Raw genomic sequence first — 19,660 nt, forward strand, 5'->3', positions numbered from 1 at the left:
TGTTTACTTCTTCAATGTTTATTTCAGGTCAAGTACATTTGTTACAAAAATCTCTTATAGACTCTTCCACTGGTGTGAGAGAACACCCCTCTGTAGACTGATGTGCATGGGTATATAGTCTGCTTGCCAGTGCTGGTCATTGTGCTTATGAAAGCATGTGCTTATGTGGACCCGCAGCAGTTCACAGGGCATAATGGCGAGGCCCAGGGAGCTCCCATTAAAAAGGTCTACGGAAAGCTCTTTTTGCATTGCAAAGTAGTTTGTTGTAAGTGCGTTTAAGTAATGAGATCATGCCTCAATGTGAATATCTTACCTGGAAATTTTAGCATGCAATCTGTTTTTTCATGTTCATTTTGCTGGTTATTGATTTGCACACAGAAAATGAGACAGGATTGCACGCAGGTGGTGAACCATCACTTATTTCTTAACTCGGTCAATGCCTGCAAGATGTTTTGTGACCAGATAAGTTTGTGCCTAACCTTTGACTTTATGAGTATGTCATTTTCAGGAAGCAGGAGAGCAGACGGGTGCAGTAGCCACCAGCGATTCTGGAACTGGCCCTCAGCTGGTTATATGGGGCACTGATGTGGTGGTCAGCCACTGTAAGGAAAAGTTCAAGCAGTTCTTGCGCACCTTTGCAGAAACTAATCTTGCAACTGATGAGCTTATGGAGGGTGTTGACCCTGTGCAACCCCTGTACCTGCAAAAACTTGAAGAGGTGGGTTTTGTTTTCTTTGTTTTCTTTCCCATCTAAGTAAACTGAAATGCAGTAGCCTCCCAAAGAGACAAAGTCGACAGGACAATGAGAATCCCTCCGTCTTATCAGAAGTTTGTCTTAAAAGAAGTGAGCCACAAAGCTTGAAATCTACTGTTCCTGGTGCCCTCAAATATCCACGACAGAAAATAATAAAAGAAACAGCAGTAAAAAGTAAAGGCACATGTAAAAATAGACTTATTGAATTTGCTGAATTTATTGAGTTTGTTGAATTGTAATGAAGCAGACGCACCTCATCTTTTCGGTGGTAGCTTTAACACGGTGACCCATGTTGTGGTTGCGAGAGAGCTCGTGCTGTTCGCTCCTGCCAGGCTGCTGCTGGACTGATTACTCCTTTTGCAATTAAACCTCATTACATTTGGTGGAGGTTGCTGGAATCCCTCAAGTCACCCTGGAGCTCCGCACTTGTGCGTAGCCCACCTACACCATGATTGATGCGACCATTGCACCGACTTAACCTATGGCCGCCCCTATTACTTGCACTGTCCTTCTCCGTCAGCGTGACCTGGCCATCTTCAGCAGGTGCAGTGAACATGATGTTGAAGACAGGCTGTCCTCCTTTGAACATGTAAGCACTCAGTATAAGCGAGACGACCAGACAAAACTTAACGTCTTATTTTACCTGGCTGATGTTGCAAACCTGTGGTTCAAGAATCACGAACCTGACATCTCGAGTTGGTCTGCATTCAGGACACATTTCAAACAAGTGTTTGGCCACCGCACTGTCTGCAGGCTTCGCGCCGAATAGCATCTATGTCAGCAAGCACAGCAGCCGGGCGAGACTTTTCCAAGCTATATTGAGGAGGTCTTGGATCTCTGCAGCCATGTTAATGAAGGAGGATAAGAAGATCAAACATATTCTGAAGGTACTGTATTTATTCGCATAATGAACGCACTTTTTTTTCCCAAGAATTACATGCAAGTTGGGGGGTGCGTTCATTATGTGAGGTAAAATTTTTAGCGATTTTTGTTTCCATGGCCACCTCCGAAAAAGTCAATTTTGCCTTAAATGCGAACCATGGATTGCAATAGCAAAGGTGTAGGCAGCTACACGAAGCAAGGATAGTAGTTTTATCGGCCGTATGAACTTGTAAACATTTACTTCGACGCAACTGAGCAGCGAGAATGCAGGACGCACAAAGGTATGAGCCGCTATCGACTCTGCCCCGACGCATATCGCTTTAAAGGTAGGGCGTGCTGCCGCCGTGCAATGTGCAGTTGCTGCCGGAGTAAACTGTGCCGCCCACCTCCCTCCCCTCCCCCTGGCGCCATGCCTGCGACAGGAGACGGTGTGTTTCCTTCGCACTTCACTCCCTTGGGTGCAGTTTTGCAATACACAGTTGGCAGAGTACAACGTCCTGCGTTCCCTCCCTTCTCTCCCTCCCTCCCCCCCCCCCCCAGGGCCTTTTGCATGACGAAAAATGCCGCGCCAGATTGAGGTGCGAGCGTTGGCTTCCCTCGCACGTTTTCACTCACACCTACACGATGCGGTGCGCGGCGGCGGCGGCGCTGCCAGAAAATGTGCCTGGAGCCTCCATATAAAATAAAAGTAAGAGTCACGATACAATTGGGCATGTCGCACGGCGTCGGACACAGTCGCACCCGCCGGACGCCATATCAGATGCCGAATTGTACCATGTATCTCCTATTTCACGGCAGCAAGTTCAGAGTGCGATCATTATGCGAGAAAAAGAAGGAAAAAAAACTCTTGATTGGAACAGTGGGAGCTGCGTTCATTACGAGAGTGCGTTCATTATGCGAGTAACTATGGTAATTGAGGACGACGCATTTCAAATGCTGCTTGCCAAGAGACCAACCAATGTGGCCGTTCTCTTCAACCTCTTGTCAGCGTTTCGACAAATTGCGCAGCCAGTGTAACATCACCCACCAAAATGTCCCGCAGGCTGACTGCGTCTCAGCCATTGCAGTCACCACTGGCCGATACTGGCGATAATGCCAATACTTCTGCTCTCATACTTCAGCTGAAAGGTGTCATTCGAGAGGAAGTGGCTTACAAGCTATCGCTGCTTCCTCATAGCCAGGAGCCTGCCCTACCATTGACTCCAGCTGTGCAACAAGCCATCCGTGCCCAGATATCTGAAGCACTTCTTCCCATTCGCCCTCTAGCTTCTGTGACAGCGCCGCTCTCCTATGCCAACTACCTGGCTTTATACACATCTCCGACGGCACCGGTCTCTTATGCAGACTACCCCGCCCGAATTACACCTGCACCGCTCAGCTACACTGTCTCCATCACAAGGCCACCCGACCGTCCTATTCCGTCTCTCTACCAACACGAGTTTCCCTTGCTCCCGTTCCACTGCAGTCACTCCAGCTTCTTCTTCAAGTCGACACGTGGCGCACGCCAGACAACAGGACTATTTGCTTCGCCTGTGGGATTGCTGGTCACGTGCGCTTCTGTCATCGTAACATGTCTAACCATGACACCTTTGACCAGTTCCGCTACATGCTGCAACATGCCGCCGAGATTAGTTCGCGAGATGCGGTTGACTTGCCGCCGAGCCCCTTTGATCGCAATTGGCATTCAGACAGTCACCGTTCTCCTTCTCCACGTCAATGGTCGCTGTCACCTATGCGTCGTCGCTCAGTTTCTGTCGAGGGAAAGTGATTAGTGTAGCTCCGGAAGCAAGAACTGCAAGCTCGTCGAACTTTTTAAGACCTCAGTTTTCATCGCAGAATGTCATTCACGTCCATGTTGAGGGAGCAGCCGCACAAGTGCTTGTCAATGCTGGGGCCACCGTTTCCATCATCCATGAAATCTTTGTTGTAAGTTAAAAAGTCGCTACCTCTGTCTCTGGCATGGCACTCCACACTGCTAGCATACAGCGCATTCATCCTACAGCTGTATGCACTGTCGGTGCAGTCATCCAAGACGCTTTTTGCATAGAGTTTTTTGTGTTCCCATCATGTTCTTATAATCTGATTCTCGGGTGGGACTTCCTGTCACGTCATAGTGCAATCATCGATTGTTCTCACACGAAAGTGGCCCTTTTGCCGTTATGTGACTAACCATCGGTCAGCGCCAACCTCAAGGTGCGCAAAGCCTTCATTGAAGATGATACGGTCATGTGGTAATGATGGGGAAGAAAGCATAACGGTGAATGGCAAAACTAGAGTTTTATTGGGAGAACTTGTGCCCACAAAAGCAAGTTACACTTAAAGCACAGCAATAACGGCGAACACAATCGGCGATAGTTGGAAATTTGATCAGCGGGTCAAGCGTGTCTGCTTTTATACATCAGTCGTCAAATGTTCCAGAGTAATTGCTGGGACTCTCGTGTCTTCCACAAAGTTCTACGCCATTTGTGTTGCGCATTCATGAAATCAGATTACACAAGGTTCGGCGACAGACAGCGGATGGAACCATCGATAACATTCCAGAAACTTCGGATACATGCAAGCACGTCCTGCGTTGTGCGATAACATTTGTTAGGCGATGAAACGTGGCTATCCGATTAAGATGAACAAGTACATGTGTCAATACTGGATACCTCTAGAGACCTCTGTGCTTGGTACCCTGTCATGTGCTGCCGTGCCAGACTCCAGTGTGATGTTCATGCCATTAGACATGCTTTCCCACCACAAGGACTTTTCTCCCGTCTGCCGTCCTTACTGGTCTGAATCCGTTTTGATGGATGGATGGAAAAACTTTGTTGATACCCATGCGTAATTCGCACTGGTACCCGGTGACCTTAGTGCATGTTGAGACCTTAGGATTTGTGCAAGCTGTCACGTGTATTGAGGATCTTGAAATTCACGATGGCGCCACCCTTTTACATCTTAACACCATAACTTCTGTCTCATCAACACCGCCTTCAGCCGTTTTCGACTGCGCCATTGCCACATACATTTTGCCATCTCATTGCACCCAACTTCTTACCCTCTTAAATGAGTTCGTTTCTATGTTCGACTGCAACTAACCATCCTTGGGCCGCACGACAAGTGTCTCTCATACCAATGATACCAGTTTGCATGCCCCCTTGCAACAGTGTGCGTATCGCATTTCCGCAGAAGAGCGCTGAGTTATCACGGAACAAGTAGACATGCTGCAGCACGGCGTCATGCAGCTTTCTGAAAGTCCTTGGTTGTCAGCTGTAGTTATAGTTGGCAAAAAAGATGGCTCCATTCAATTTTGTATCAAGTACCGCCGCCTAAACAAGATTATAGAAAAAGACATTTACCCACTGCCTCAGATCGACGATGCTCCTGATTGTCTGCAAGGTGCAGAATATTTCTCATCTTTAGATGTCTGTTCTGGCTATTAGCAGGTTCTCATGGCAGAGGCTGACCGCCTAAAGACAACTTTCGTCACTCCCGATGGCCTGCACGAGTTCAACGTTATGCCGTTCAGGCTCGGCAATGCGCCCGTGACGTTCGAGCACATGATTGATACCATCGTTTGCAGGCACAAGTGGAAGACTTGTTTATGTTACCTGGATGACATGGCTGTTTTCTCAAAAGATTTTCTGACTCATCTCATCCGCCTGCATGACATCATAACCTGTGTCACTTCTTCTGGCCTACAGCTAAACCTGAAGAAATGGCGTTTCGCTGCCCAAAAATTAACTGTTTTGGGTCACATCTCAAAAGACGGCATCCTTCCTGATCCTGACAAGCTTTGCGTAGTAGCCGAGTTTCCAAAGCCCACATCTATCAAATCCTGCGGAGTTTCATAGGCCTGTGTTCTTATTTTCGTTGCTTGATCTGAACTTCACCTTTATTGTCGCACCCATGACGAACCTGCTTACCACAAGCAAAGGCAATTCCGGATGGTCATCAGCATGCGATGAAGCCTTTAAAAAGTTACATGGGTTGTTGACTTCGCCGCCGATTTTTCACCATTCTTCACAGACTCCAGTGGTGTTGGCCTTGGTGTGGTCTTGGCGCAGCGGAAAGCCTTTGAATGAAGGATGTGTCATGGCTTATGCGAGCCGTACCCTTAAAAAAAAGCTGAGATGAATCACTCTGTCACAGAGAAGAAATGCTTAGCCATCATTTGTGCATTTGGCAAGTTTCGGGCTTACCTCTACGGTCATCCTTTCAGAATCATCACTGACCATCAGTCAAGCCCTTTGTTGGCTCTCCTCCTTGAAAGACCCATGGGGCTGCCTCGGCTTTTGGATGCCTCGCCTGCGGGAATGTGACATTCGTGTCGTGTACCACTCCAGTCGAAAGTATTCTGATGGTCACACGCTCTCCCACTCGCCGATGACACCTTATGTGGCTTCTCTCTCCATTTCCTCTACAAGCTCAGACCCGTCACTACTGACCAGCATTGATATGCCCCCTGAGCAACACAATGACCTATTGCTTATCCTGCTGCTTGACTACCTTGCCGCTCCATTGGTCATTCCTTCAACACAGACGCTACTCCGTCATGCAGCCCACTTTAGTGCCGCCACTATGTGCTCGACGGTCAGAAATGGCTTCTGGCTAACCGTCATCACATGCACTCCAATACAGTAGAACCCCGCTGTTACGTTCCTCACTCCTGCGTTTTCCCGGCTGCTACGTCGTTTTCATCCGGTCCCGGCATAGCTTCCATAGGATCCAATGTATAAGGAACCCCACTGTTACGTAGTAGCTGTGAAAACGTTCCCGCATGATACGTCGCAACTTAGCCCCCCGAACCCGCCTGGGCTAAAGTAGGCAACGCGCTCCAACCGCCATTTTGGCTTTTGTCGAGTTTTGGCTGGGCTTGGCTATGGAACTGGCTGCAAGAAGCCGCACGCCAGTTCGAGAGGCCGCCATCGAACTAACGTGCGGCTTCTTGCAGCCAGTTCCATAGCCAAGCCCGGCCAAAACTCACCAAAAGCCAAAATGGCGGTCACATATGACGACTACGTCGCCGTGGATGATGTTGTCGTGACGTCAGAGTGTCAGAGCATCACCGAGATCGTTGGGAACTCGGTCGCAAGGGAAGCCGCAGACTGCGATGCACGAGCCGCATGATGCCGGGGAGTTGCCAAATCCTAGCTTTGGAGAAGCCATCGTGGCTCTGGACCTCCTTCGCACGTACGTCGCACCTCACAGCGATGCTGACAGCAATGTGGCCTTCCAGGCTATTGAGAAATGTGTGGTGATTTCTAGCGAGGGAAAGAAACGGCAAGCCACCATTCTGGACTTTTTTTTAGGTCCTAAGCGCACTCTGTGGAAATAAATTGTCTATAGTTGAAGCTGAACTTTTTTTCATTCATTTTCGGAGCTACCTCACTGTTGCGATTTCCCGGCTGTTACGTTTTTCTTCCCCGGTCCGGTGAAAAACGTGTGAACGGGGTTCCACTGTATCTGTGCATACTTCCATGCCAACCCTCAAAGTGGCCGCACAAGGCTGCGTCAATGATATTACTGGCATGGAATGTACCAGTTTGTTCAGCAGTGCGTTCGATCTTGCACTGCCTGTCGAAAAAGCAAGACCCCCTTGACAGTGCCCTCCTGGCGTACTACATCTGCTACGGTGTCCTGTTCAACCTAAAGTCCCTCAATAATTTCAAAGTATCGACAGGCTTTGATCCAGCCGACGACGCCAGTGATAGGCTGAACGGTGTCATGTGACCTTGCTCCGCCCCTTTGCCCCCATGAAAGTTCCTGCGCGCCGGGCGAAGTGCGCGCGTTTCGCCTGTTGTGCTATGCACATTGCTGCGATAATTTCATTCCGGGAGGGCCGAAATGCCTTGTTGCTGTGCGGTTGGGTGCCGAAACTGGATGAAGGATGGCAAGAAGTTATTTTCCATTCCGCGCGGCAACCAGAACCTAACCAGAAGAAAAGTATGGTTGCACAGAATTTAATGGAAGGACTTTGAACCGTCGCTAACTGCACGACTATGCGAGGCAAGTAACGTAGAGCGATACGAAGGTGCGATAGAAAGTGTACACGTGCGTGTGTCGAGCTGTGATAGTATTTCGCTCGCATGCATGAATGTTGATGGCCGAAGTTTGTGGTGAATATTTATTTTAATTCGTTATGAGCCCACTGAATAGCTCAGTATGACCTAGGATGCGAAGGAGCGAAATGCCTTGTTGCTGTGCGGGTGGGTGCCGAATCACACGGAGGATGGCAAGAAGTTATTTTGCATCCCCCGCGGCAAACAAAACCTAACCAGAAGATAAATGTGGTCGCATAGAATTGGGCGGAAATACTGAACCGTCGGTAACTGCACGACTATGCTAGGAAAGTAACGTAGAGCGATACGAAGGTGCGAGAGAAACTATACACGTGTGTGTGCAGAGCTGCGATAGTATTTCATTTGCGCGCATGAATGTTGACGGCCGAAGTTTGTGGAGATTATTGATTTTAGTGCATTATGAGCCCGTTGGACTTAGCAAGTGCAGCATGACCTAGCATGCAAGTAAATAGTGTGGCAGAAGCGCATTAACTCGCTGACAAATATCCGCATTGCGTTACGTGTGCAATTTCAGCAAATTTCAGCAGCGAATTCTACTTTTATACTTTCCTGTGTTTGTGCGCGCGTTATTAACTGCGTTTCACAATATGTCCAAAAAGTCATCCAACTCTGCATATCCTAATCGTATTTGGTGCATTTCATATGGGAATAAATATATTCCTAAGTGCCTGCATTACTCTGCTTTTGAAAACAAATTCTGCATAGCCACTGCTATCGGCCATCAAATAATAAAGTGTAATACAATATATCAAAGTAGATTACATACAGCTGCGAGCTCGTTCCTTCCGAGTTTCCCTTACACTCGAAGATGTTTCAATAATCGGCGAACCCATTTTACTGATGAAAAACACACAACTGCAAATTAACATAAGAAAAACACCAGAACCGATACACGGATTGCCAGCAAAACACAGTGCAGTAATAGCTAGGCCAATCCGCGTGTGTTTCGTATAAGGGCCCTCTAATTCTTACGGGGCTTTAGCGGTGCACGGAGGCGAAAAGGCATGCGTGTCATGATTCAAGTTTACGTGGCGACGGCGCACGGTTCACGAGAACATGCAGTCAATCGCATTCACACACTACGCTCAATGTTGGTGTGCAGCGAGATTAGGTCACTCTGGCAGCCCGAACACGATCTAGGAGACTCGCTGACACGATACCACCGCTTCAGAATGTCATGACAGTTGCACTGCCTCGTAGCATTGAACCGCAAGACACAACAGTCGTCGTGTAATCGCTACACGACAGACACACTCAGTGTCAAGAAGACTGTTGGCGCACTCGTTTCCACACACACGCACATACACAAGATGTTTAGCTACTGTGAGGGTCGCACGTTTCAGCGACGTTATGTCGAAAGTTTTTCGGTCCAAGCGAGTGTCGGCCTTCTTTTTTACACGAATTCTTCGTTCAAAGTAACCGCTATGTGTACGCAGCACACTTACAAGCAAAATAACTAACAGAGCAAACGGGATTAAGCGCAAGCAATCGCCAAGGCTCGCGCGGTGATTGAGTGCAAACGAATGAAATGTAAACATGTGGAATCGAGGCGATCAAGCCCTCATTCCGCTCTCTTGAGCGTTTTTCTTTCAGCGCTCATTTGAAATTAAAGGACTAGATGTAGCAGTTCGGGCCCTTTCGTTTTTCACCACAGTCAGGCACCAGTAGATTTTATTTCTGCACGTTTGCAGATATTTTTTCACCTCACAAATGCCGCGGCGCCACAGTTTAGCGTGGGCGCCGTCTGCTACAGGAACTTCCTAGGTGGCGCGCGCGGCAGATGTGCCTGCCTTGAAAATTATAGAGGGACCTTAGTTCGACCGCATCAGCAGCGACCTCTATGGCTCGCTTCTATACAGCGGGTGTGGAAACCGCTGGATTATTGTAGGTGTCGATCACCTGAAATGCTACGCTGAGACCGCACGCAACGTTGCATCTTTATAACTTCATCTTTCGCCATGGTGCTCCTCGAGAACCAGTCAGTGATAGGAGTTGTGTCTTTTCAGAAGCAATACAATCCCTCCTTCACGAGTGCAACATCATTCACGAGAAATTGAGCGCATACCGCCCTCAAACAAATGGTCTCACAGAGCGGTTCAACCAAACACTTGGCCACATGTTGAGGATGTACGTCTCGTCCGACCACAACAATTAGGGCACCGTACTCCCGTTTGTTACGTTCATGTATAACACCGTGACGCAAGCGACCACTGGTCTTTCGCCTTTTTTTCTCTTGTATAGACATGAGCCTTTTTGTCCACTGGATACTGTCCTGCCCTACCGACTTGACGCCTCTGAGTGTACTACAATTTCAGAAGTCGCCCGATGCACTAAAGATTGCTGCCAGCTAACTCGGTCACTGACTAGCGAGGATCAGGGTTGTCACAAGACCCGACATGACAATAATCAGGTCGCATCCACCTTCTCTTCTGGTTCCCTTGATCGACTTTGGATACCGCCTCACCCCCTTGGCCTTTCTTTTAAACTACTTGCACAGTACCACAGTCTGCACCATATCATCGACGCCACCTCACCTGTGAACTATACCGTTGAGCCTGTTACACTGTTGCCGAATGTTCTCTGTCAGGGTCAAGACATAGCATGTTTACTGCCTGAAGCCCTATTACGACACTCTCATGTTGTCTGCTTCCCGAGTCGCCAGGATGGCCCCGTTTCACGCCCAGGGCCAATGTAATGAATCAGACACACCTCGTATTTTTGGTGGTAGCTTGAAGACGATGACAACAACCCGTGCTGTGATTGCAAGTGAGCTCACGCTGCTTGCTGCTGTGAGGCTGCTGCTGGACTGGTTATCCCTTTTGCAATTAAACCTCACTTTATATGATACAAAGTATCATTTAGATAAGAGTGCATGATGCACTCTTATTTAAAGCTATGGTGTAATTGTTGGTTGTCAGTGCATTGCAAATACAAGGCATGTCACAAAAACCAAGTTTTCAGCTAGCTGCTCAAACATTCTTTGGTGCACTGATTTTAAAAAAGAAATGCACCAGGGCATTATCAGTTGCATCATGTATTAACGCCACTGGTTCTTGTGGCTCCTGGGCATTGTCCTGACCGTAATTATCAGCCTGCAAGAGTACTTTAAGGACTTCAGTTACTGCTTCTTTGGTGTCAGTCCTGCAGTTTTTCACCTCATTATTGATGTTAGCATAGCTATTTATTTTAAGAGTGTTGATTTGGGCGAGTTGGAACAGTTCATTCATAATGGTGGTCAGCACACTCAACAAAACAAGGGACAAGAAAACTTATAATGTAATGAGGACACAACGCTGTGACCTCGTTACCTCATTACATTCTTGTACTTTTTATTTTGTTCCTTGTTTTGCGCAGTACACTCGATTGTCATTATGACTGAGAAATTTATGTCCACGAAACCACCCATTTGCTTGCTATATTTACTCTATTCTAATGTGCCATCGATTGTAACATGCACCCTGCACCTCATGTTTTCATACAGATATACAACTTTTCTTCTCATTTGGAAGAACAAAGGTTTACTCTCAATCACGGAGTAAGACATTAGGAGGTGAAACTCCCGTCAGCGCGAGCGAGCGCGGGCGACCAGATAAAGTCACAATTGTTGTATGCGCCGACGGGGCCATATACAGTGGCGGTGCCACGCGGCGCGTCGTAGAAGCTGCGGCGAAAAAAAAAATGCAGCGCCCGGGCACTGGCGCGCTCTCAACGGCGGTAATTTCTTTCCAGGCCGCCAGGTGCCGCCAGCACGATAACGGCTCTGCGGGCTTGTGACCTTTTCTGGTCGCCGCAAACAGCGGAGTTCCCTCTCCCAAATGTTTCTTGCTCCGTGCTCTCAATGCACTAAAGTTGCGATGAATAAAAAGTCGCTGAGGCGAAGCACCAATTATGATACAGTCGAACCCGGCTATATCGGACTCGGAAATAAAGCCTATCGGTTCGATATAGAGCATAATTCTATATAAGTCTGCTAAATAACTGGATGTCATTAAAGCACATACCGTTTATAAAATCACTTTATTGTTGGAATTAGCTTAATTTCGCATGAAATAGTCCTGCATTTTCTTCTGCTTGGGAAATTTTGCTGCCTGTGACGCATGCACTTCTCCACATTATTTAAGGAGTCGGAGCAGCTGAGGCCGCCACCTTCTGCATTCGTGCAGAAGCACCGGACTAGTACAAATGCACCAATCACTACGGAGGACGTGGGCAAAGGACCGTCATTGCTTTCCTCATTGTGCCCAATTTCACTTGTGCTCAGTACAATGTCGGCAATGTAGTCTTCATTTTCAGGCTCTGCCGTGGTCGCGACGCCATCATTTGCACTCACGAACTTGTCCACCGTTGTTTCGCCAACAGCTTCTGGAAACTCTGACAGCTCTCTCCAAAGTTCGGCAACACCGGCAACGGCTTCGTTGCATTCATCAGAATTTACAGTCATCACCGAGCACGCGGAAGCTGGCACGGCTGAAGCAATTTCGGGTGAACCACTTGTACACGGCCGTGCGTATGCGTCGGGCGCCACGGGCACCAGGTCGCGAGTTTGGCTGCTTTAGCCCTAATCTCCCCCTTATTCTTCAAGATCGTGCTGAGAGTGCTCCTTGTAATCTTGCACACTGCCGGGACATTCAACTTGTGACCGCATTCGACCCAATTTATGATTTCGAGCTTCACGATGAAAGGCGAATTCTGCCGCTTCATCACGGCAACAATGCGGAAGGAGGCCCACAAGACGCACACACAATGAACCAGAAAAGCAGCGAGACAACTCGCACTTCCGCTATCTTGCACGACGAGGGCACAAGAGCCTCTGATTGGCTGTCTGAGCAAGCGCTGCGGTTGGGCCAGGATCATTTTTTGCAGGGAGGTGTCAACGGCTCAACGCAGCACGGTCACGGTAGGGAGAGCGGTTGGATGGAGCCGCGCCACCGGGTTTCCTCGTCACCGCGAGGGAAAGCTAACTTCTGGGGGCATTTTTCCACCGCTTGACGTTCGATATATCAAGAGTCGCTGCTATTTTTGTTCGATGTAATCGGAATTTTTGCTATATATACTCATTGTAACTATACCTTGTCCAGAAATTGTTCGATATATAGAATAATTCGATGTAAATGGGTTCGATATAGTCGGGTTCGACTGTAGCAAATTAGTAGACAGCTATCCGAAGTAAGGATAGTAGTTTTATCAGCCATATAAACTTGTAAACATTGGCTTACTAACTAAATTAACAAGCATGGTGTCACCCGCGCACAAGCAAACATGAACATGTCTCACTCAACGGCCGTGGAAACTCTCTATCAAAAGGCTGGAGTGAGGAAGTGCTCTAGCAGAAGTGAGTAAATTGAACTTCATTCTGCCTCTCGCTTCAACACGAACTAAGTGATGAAGACACACAGCCTAGACGCGTAGACTCAGCCCGCATTGCAGATTGCTTTCAAGATAGGGCCCGAGTGGCCGTACCATACGCAGTAGCCACCGGAGTAGAACGCCTCTCCTTCTGTTTGCACCAGTCCCGCATGCAAGTCTCAGGAACTCTGAACATCCGTGATGCTGCCCGAATTTCGTCCCTCTCAGCACGCGTGATCACTTTCGTTTTAAATGCGGCAACATGATAAAGCTGGTGTCTTTGCAGTCGGCGCTTCCATGCTGATAGAGCAGACGCAGAAAATGGGGAAGGCAGACGGTGGACTCGTAGAGTTTCTCACTCTATAGGGTGGACTAACTTAAGCACACATACTACAGCATATGGAGGAAGCTACGGCAGCTAGGCTCAAAGCACGTACGAGGTGGCTATTTTGAAATGCTGATGGCAATATGGTAATGCAGATTTAGGCTCGTACTTGATTCTAATGGGCACAAAATTTTCGGACCCGTTTTTGTGGAAAGAAGTGCGCATCAGAGTAAATACTGTATGTGTCGTGGTCATGATGCCATCGTGGTCATTCCATCATTGGCACACCCTCTAACCTGACGCAATGGCCCAAATTGTACAATGGCTTGTGCCACTAGATGTGTGCTTATGGTCGTGATGCCATCGTGGTTGTTGCATCGTTGTCACCCTACTCTCGTCATGCCATTAATGCCCTACAGTCATGCATTCATTGCCACACCACTGTTTTTGATGCCGTCGTGGTCGTTCAGCTGTGGTCATTCCAGCTTTATGATCAAACTCTCATCATTCTGTCATCCTCATGCCTTGTACTCCACTCTGGTTGCCCAAGTTATCTAATAGCTTGCCCATTAGTGGCTGTGCTCGTGGTCTTGATGTCGTTGGGGTCGTTTCATCGTAATTCCAGTTAAGTGATCCGACTCTCGTTATGCCGTTATTGTCACGCCTTCTAACCTGAGCCAGTAGCCCAAGTTATACTATAATAGCTTGAGCCACTGGGTATGTGCTCATTATTGTGATGCCATCGTTATCATTGCATCTTTGTCATCCGATTTGCGTCGTGCTGTCGTCTCGCATTCGTTGTCACACCACCGTCGTGATGCCATCATGGTCATTCATTCGTTATCATTCCAGCTTCGTGGTTTGACTCGTTATGATGTCATCGTTACACATAGTTCAACCCAATGGCTTAAGTTGTGTAATAGCTTGGGAGACTAGGTGTATGCTCGATCTTGTGATCTCATCATGCCGTCATTGTCATGACACTGTCATTGTACAGTCGTGCATTCATTGTCATAATCTGAACTTCTTCATCCAACTTTTGTCATGCCGTCGTCGTCACATCTTTGTCGTTAGTCTTCGGCATACCATTGTCATGCCATCATTGTGACACTGTCGTTTGAACACCAGTAACATCATCTGATTGTTGTCATACTGCCTTTGCCGTTCCATCAACATCCATCTTTCATTGTCATTCTTTTGTAATCATACTGTCATCATTAAATCTTGATTAGCCAACGTTCTCATGCCGTCATCATCAGAGAGTCGCTATCATGCATCCATTGTCAGACCATTGTAGTCACGCTATCGTTGTCATACCATCATCGTCATGCAGGCTTCGTGATACAGTTGTCGTGCCATTGTCATTATACGCTCGCCGATATCATATTGTCCTCATGCCGTTGTCATGCCATCGTCATGCTACAGTCATACATTTATTGTGATACCATCATCATCCTAACTTTGACTTCTGACTCTCGTCGTTGTCGGCCATTGCCATCAAACAGTTGTTATACCATTATACAGTTTTAGTTTAGCGTACGCAACTATAGCGTACGCTAAGCAGCGCATGTTTTCTAAAATTTTAGTTGACCGGCGATATCTTCGGATCTCAGAGGCCATATGCCGTGGTTTCGGCTATTTCGCGCCTGTAGTGATAGGTGGCGCTGACATCTCGAATGTTTCTTTCATTAGGCTTCGACTTGTTCGAAACGAGAAGCGATCTCGAAAACACCACGAGGTTATCCATAATACTCTGTCATCGAAGCGGCCTGAGAGTAAGCGAAAGCCGTTGACGCAGTCATTTGCTACGAACGAAGTGCATTTTACAAAAGCAACGCCAAATTCAACTTGAAGCGGGCAGCCGGGGCCGCCGCCATGTTTCCCGTAAACTCCGCAAACCACGCAAAAACGCTAACGCTAACTCGTTTGCGTTGCGTACGCCCGCTATACCCGCTATTTCGTTTAGCATTCAGCGCATGCGCAGCGATGACCCGCTATTTTTTAGCGCATGCAATGGTATAGCGTACGCTATACTAAAACTGTCTATTGTCGTCATGCGGTTGTTTTACTATCGTCATCACTTCAGTAATGTCATACCATTTTCATCAATCCATCACCGTCATTACTTGTTCATCATTCTATCGTAATCTTGCTCTCATCACTCAGTTGTGCTTATGCTGCCGTTGCCATGCCGTCGTCATTATGTTCTCATCAGAGAGTCGCTATCATGCATCCATTGTCATACCATTGTTGTCATGTCGCGGTTCTGCAATCATCATTCTAGCTTCGTCATCCGGTTATTGTCATACCGTTATCGAACTATCGTTGTCATATACTCGTCATCACCTCACTTCTCTCATATCATCGTCACGCTCTTGGCATTATACCATCGTTGTCATTTATAAATCGACATCTCGAAGTCCTCATGCCATCCTCGCCATGTCGCCTTTGTCGTTCTACAGTAAAACCTCGTTAAACTGTACCCACTTAAACAGTAGTTTCGTTTTAAAAGCAGTAAAGTCAAATCCCTGACTCAGCGGCCATCGAACATAATGTGTTTTATATCCGCCTAAACGACACCAGCTTATTGTGTATGCATCGGCTAAAACATAGAGTTTCCACTTTTCATCACGCAAACACTGCAGTGCGTCGTCTCCATCGGGCGGCAGAACAAGCCTCAGAGATCGGAACAACGGCCTCCAAGCACCCTGTGCATTTGCGCGTGAAGCCACATCAACATCGTTGTGGCATCGTGCAAGTGAGGACACGCGTCATGCGGAAGCTCGGATAAAAAAGACGCCAGGTGCTCAGCATAGAAGAAAAATTGTACATTGTCCGTACTATAGAACGCGACACGAAGAAGTCGGTGCTGGCACGCGACAGGGATCTGTTGTTGACTACGGTGTGTGGCATTTGGAATGCGAAGAAGTTGCTCGGCAGCACTGCTGCGACTGCGAAGAGATGTCGGCTACGAGCTTTGACTTTTTGCCATCGTTGCCTCTGCTGTTGCCGAAGTGTTGACTAGCGACAGTGATGAGGACCACACGGAAAGCGAGAGCACGGGCTATTCAGGCCCGACAGTGGCAGAAGCTGCACGTTACGTCAGCCCAGCCTCATGAATGCAATCATCACGATAAGAACAGCACCCAGCAATGAAAAAGGCGCTCCGGGACTTCTGCAGCAATACCGCGCGCGTGCACGGAGAATACATAATGCCAATGAGGAATCTGCCATGCGAGTGTTTGCCGAGAAAAGGGGGCTGGCTGAAAAGCTGGCACGCAGCTTTAGTAAATTTGAGGCCACTGTCATAGTGCTAGGCCGCCGCGGCATCAAAGAAAATAACACTTTTGTCGCGTGAAGTGAATAAATACTGCATGTCTTTTCCTCTTTTCATCGCACTCTCTCCGAGTTCCATGTTCCTTTTTCGACAGGTAAGTGCGCAATCTGATGCTATTTCGGTTAAACAGTACTACCGTTTAGTACATACTTTTTCCGAGCTCCAGCCAACTACGGTTTAACGAGGTTTCACTGTATTGATGTCATTCCACTGTCGTCATTGCGTTGGTGTCATACAGTCGTTGTGATTCCGCCATATTCATAGGCATCCTTGGCAAGCGAGAGCCACAGCAAAGTGGGAAACTATCGGTGTATGTAGCATACAGCCAAACAAACTAGTCTCAGAACAACCACTACACATGTTAAATAAACATGACTTAAGAAGATGGTGTATCATTACACTGCTCGAATGCTAATCACATTACCATCGACAGTCATCATGAGTTCTGTATTTCTTTTTTCTTTTCTTTTCTCCTTTGCAACAGTTATACATGCTGGAGGAGCCATTTCTAAATGTAAACTGTCAGCATGTGGCCAACTTCGATGCTGATTTGTACAGACAGCTCAAGTGCTATCCCCAGGAAGTGATTCCCACATTTGATATGGCTGCCAATGAAGTGTTTTTTGAAAAGTACCCTGATGCCCAATTGCCACATCAGATTCAAGTTCGGCCATTCAACTCTGAGAAGACCCAGAGCATGAGAGCACTCAACCCAGAAGGTCAGTTTGCCATTCGTATGTGGAGTTTGCCTCTTCAGATTCAGTAAGCATGTGTGCCTTGCATGTGACAGTTGACATTTGTAGGTTTTGTGTGACACAAGTAGCTTTTATGCTAATTTTTTAGTGAATTTTAGTTAACCTTTGTAATTGCTGTAGGGGATAAGTGGGGATGCAAACAGCACTACGCCTTGGTACACCGGGCACCACGCTTAGGGCATGCCTGTCCATCAACTGTGGTTCCACACAAGCTGAAGGAAACAATGGACGACAACCATGCATGAACTTGGAAAACGTTTATTACGATTGCAACCAATATTTCAAGCAGGCCAGCTAGCTATAGTTTACATCACTGAGAGTCCCATTGAAGGTACGCTGGGTGAAGAGGTGCTTCATACTTACCAGCTGGAGTACAGGTGTCCGTGGCAACTGCCACGGCAAAAGTGTGGTTGACTAACCATGGGAGGGAAAACAAGTAGCGGCGAAGCCTTCTGCACTCGCCGCTTGCTGGTGACCAAAGAGGCTTGGGCATAGGGATGTCACGTGTCACAACCGGTGGCGCTGATAGCGCTTATGATTCCCGTGCACTGCCCAAGAAAAGGATTCCCCCCTCTATACAAACCTGCTGGCGGATTGATGAGACACGAGGACTCCTACAGTGCTATGTCTTTGCCACGCTTCTAACAGAGCCACAAGGTGCAAAATAATCAGCACAAGGCACATGCAGTGTAATGGAGCATCTCCCCCTCTCTAATTATCGTATATTCTCATGCAAGGGCCACTTTTCTTTTTTCATAAAAATTGTTCTAGAATTTCTTAGGTGCGGTCCATGCACTGAGTAAAGGTAAATAAATTTTAACTGCTTTAATCAACTGACATGCCTGCTTTCAAGTGCGACAGCTTTGGGAAGGTTTTATTTTAGCTCTTTTTTGTGAGGTCATTCATCGTCGCTAACATGTGGCCATGGAGCTAGGATGTGGTTCACCACAATTGAGCTGGTAACATGAAGGCAACCTTGGACTCAGACTTAAACTTTAATGCACGACATGTAAGGTTGCCCTTTGAGTAAACTACAAGAGCTTCACGCACGCAAAGCATGAATGGAGCATTGCAGTCAGTAGCGCCCAGATGTTTCAGCTGGCGCAAGAGCACCGAAAGGTAACTGCACAAACAATGAGCACATACTGCGTACAATGCGCACAAACTGCAAAGCCTGTGGACTACATCCTATGCAGCATGCATACGTTGCCCAAATGCATACACACAGCGCTACACGACATGCTGCGGTTTGCCTGGATATGAATTTTACCACTGCTTAGTTAACGACTGCAGAAGCAACTGAGGAGAAGACTGATTCACTGTGCAGTAGGTCTCCATGTTCCAAGCGGACATAGTGCTGTTAAAAGGTGAAGTCTTCCTCATATGCAGGCTCAATGGTGACGCTGCCATGAGGTTGTGCGGTAAGTCTTTATGTGAAATGTGAATGGAATGTTGCAGCCAAACACCCACATACTTTACAGTAGCATGGGAGCGACAATGTACATGCGCTAAACACTGAAAGTTTCATGTGCACTATGTGTGCACACAGCAGTTTACAGCTATCTATGAAAGACATTGGTGGTCAGAAAATGCGATGGAGTGCTGGTGAACAAATTTCATGATGCCACTGGTGAAGTCAACAAGCTTCCGGAGATAATCAACTATCTTAAGAACCAAAGAGTAAACCAATATGTATCCGTGTACCGCATAGGTACTGCATACCCGTTAAGGTGCATGCATGGGTGAAAGGAGGTATGGCCCATATGCATATTTTTTTCTGCAATATTTAGGCTCAAATTCAGGACTGCTGCCTCTACATTTCGATGGGGGCGAAATGTAAAAATGCATGTCCAGTGCATTGGGGGCACGTTCAAGATCCCCTGGTGGTCAAAATTAATCCGGGGTCCATCACTACGGCGTGCCTCATAATCAAATCATGGTTTTGGAACATAAAACCACAGAATTCAGTTCAATAATCTGAATGCTTTAACCAGTTTTTTAAGCAGACACAAACCTATAAAGAGAGGAAGAAGATAGTCGAACCTTAGTATAACCAAACACAAATATAACAAATTATTAGAAGTAACAAAGCAAATCACAAATTATCTTGCAAATTAGCATGTAATGAATATATACTTATAAAGAATATTGGTTTTAACAAAGGTATATTTATGTTGGATGCGACTTCATTATAAC

General features: G+C 47.2%; 1 protein-coding gene across 2 annotated transcripts in view; it reads left to right on the top strand.

Moving 5' to 3' along the window:
- dpa (disc proliferation abnormal) overlaps positions 1-19,660 on the top strand; it is a 135,994-nt gene that overhangs the window by 38,992 nt on the left and 77,342 nt on the right. For both annotated transcript variants that reach the window (XM_075671580.1, XM_075671572.1), the window contains exons 9-10: positions 509-718; positions 17,194-17,428. In XM_075671580.1, the coding sequence (XP_075527695.1) occupies positions 509-718; positions 17,194-17,428 (445 nt within the window). The remainder of the gene's footprint in view (positions 1-508; positions 719-17,193; positions 17,429-19,660) is intronic.

This window comes from Dermacentor variabilis, chromosome 1 (assembly GCF_050947875.1).
Source record: "Dermacentor variabilis isolate Ectoservices chromosome 1, ASM5094787v1, whole genome shotgun sequence".
Taxonomy (NCBI): Eukaryota; Metazoa; Arthropoda; class Arachnida; order Ixodida; family Ixodidae; genus Dermacentor; species Dermacentor variabilis.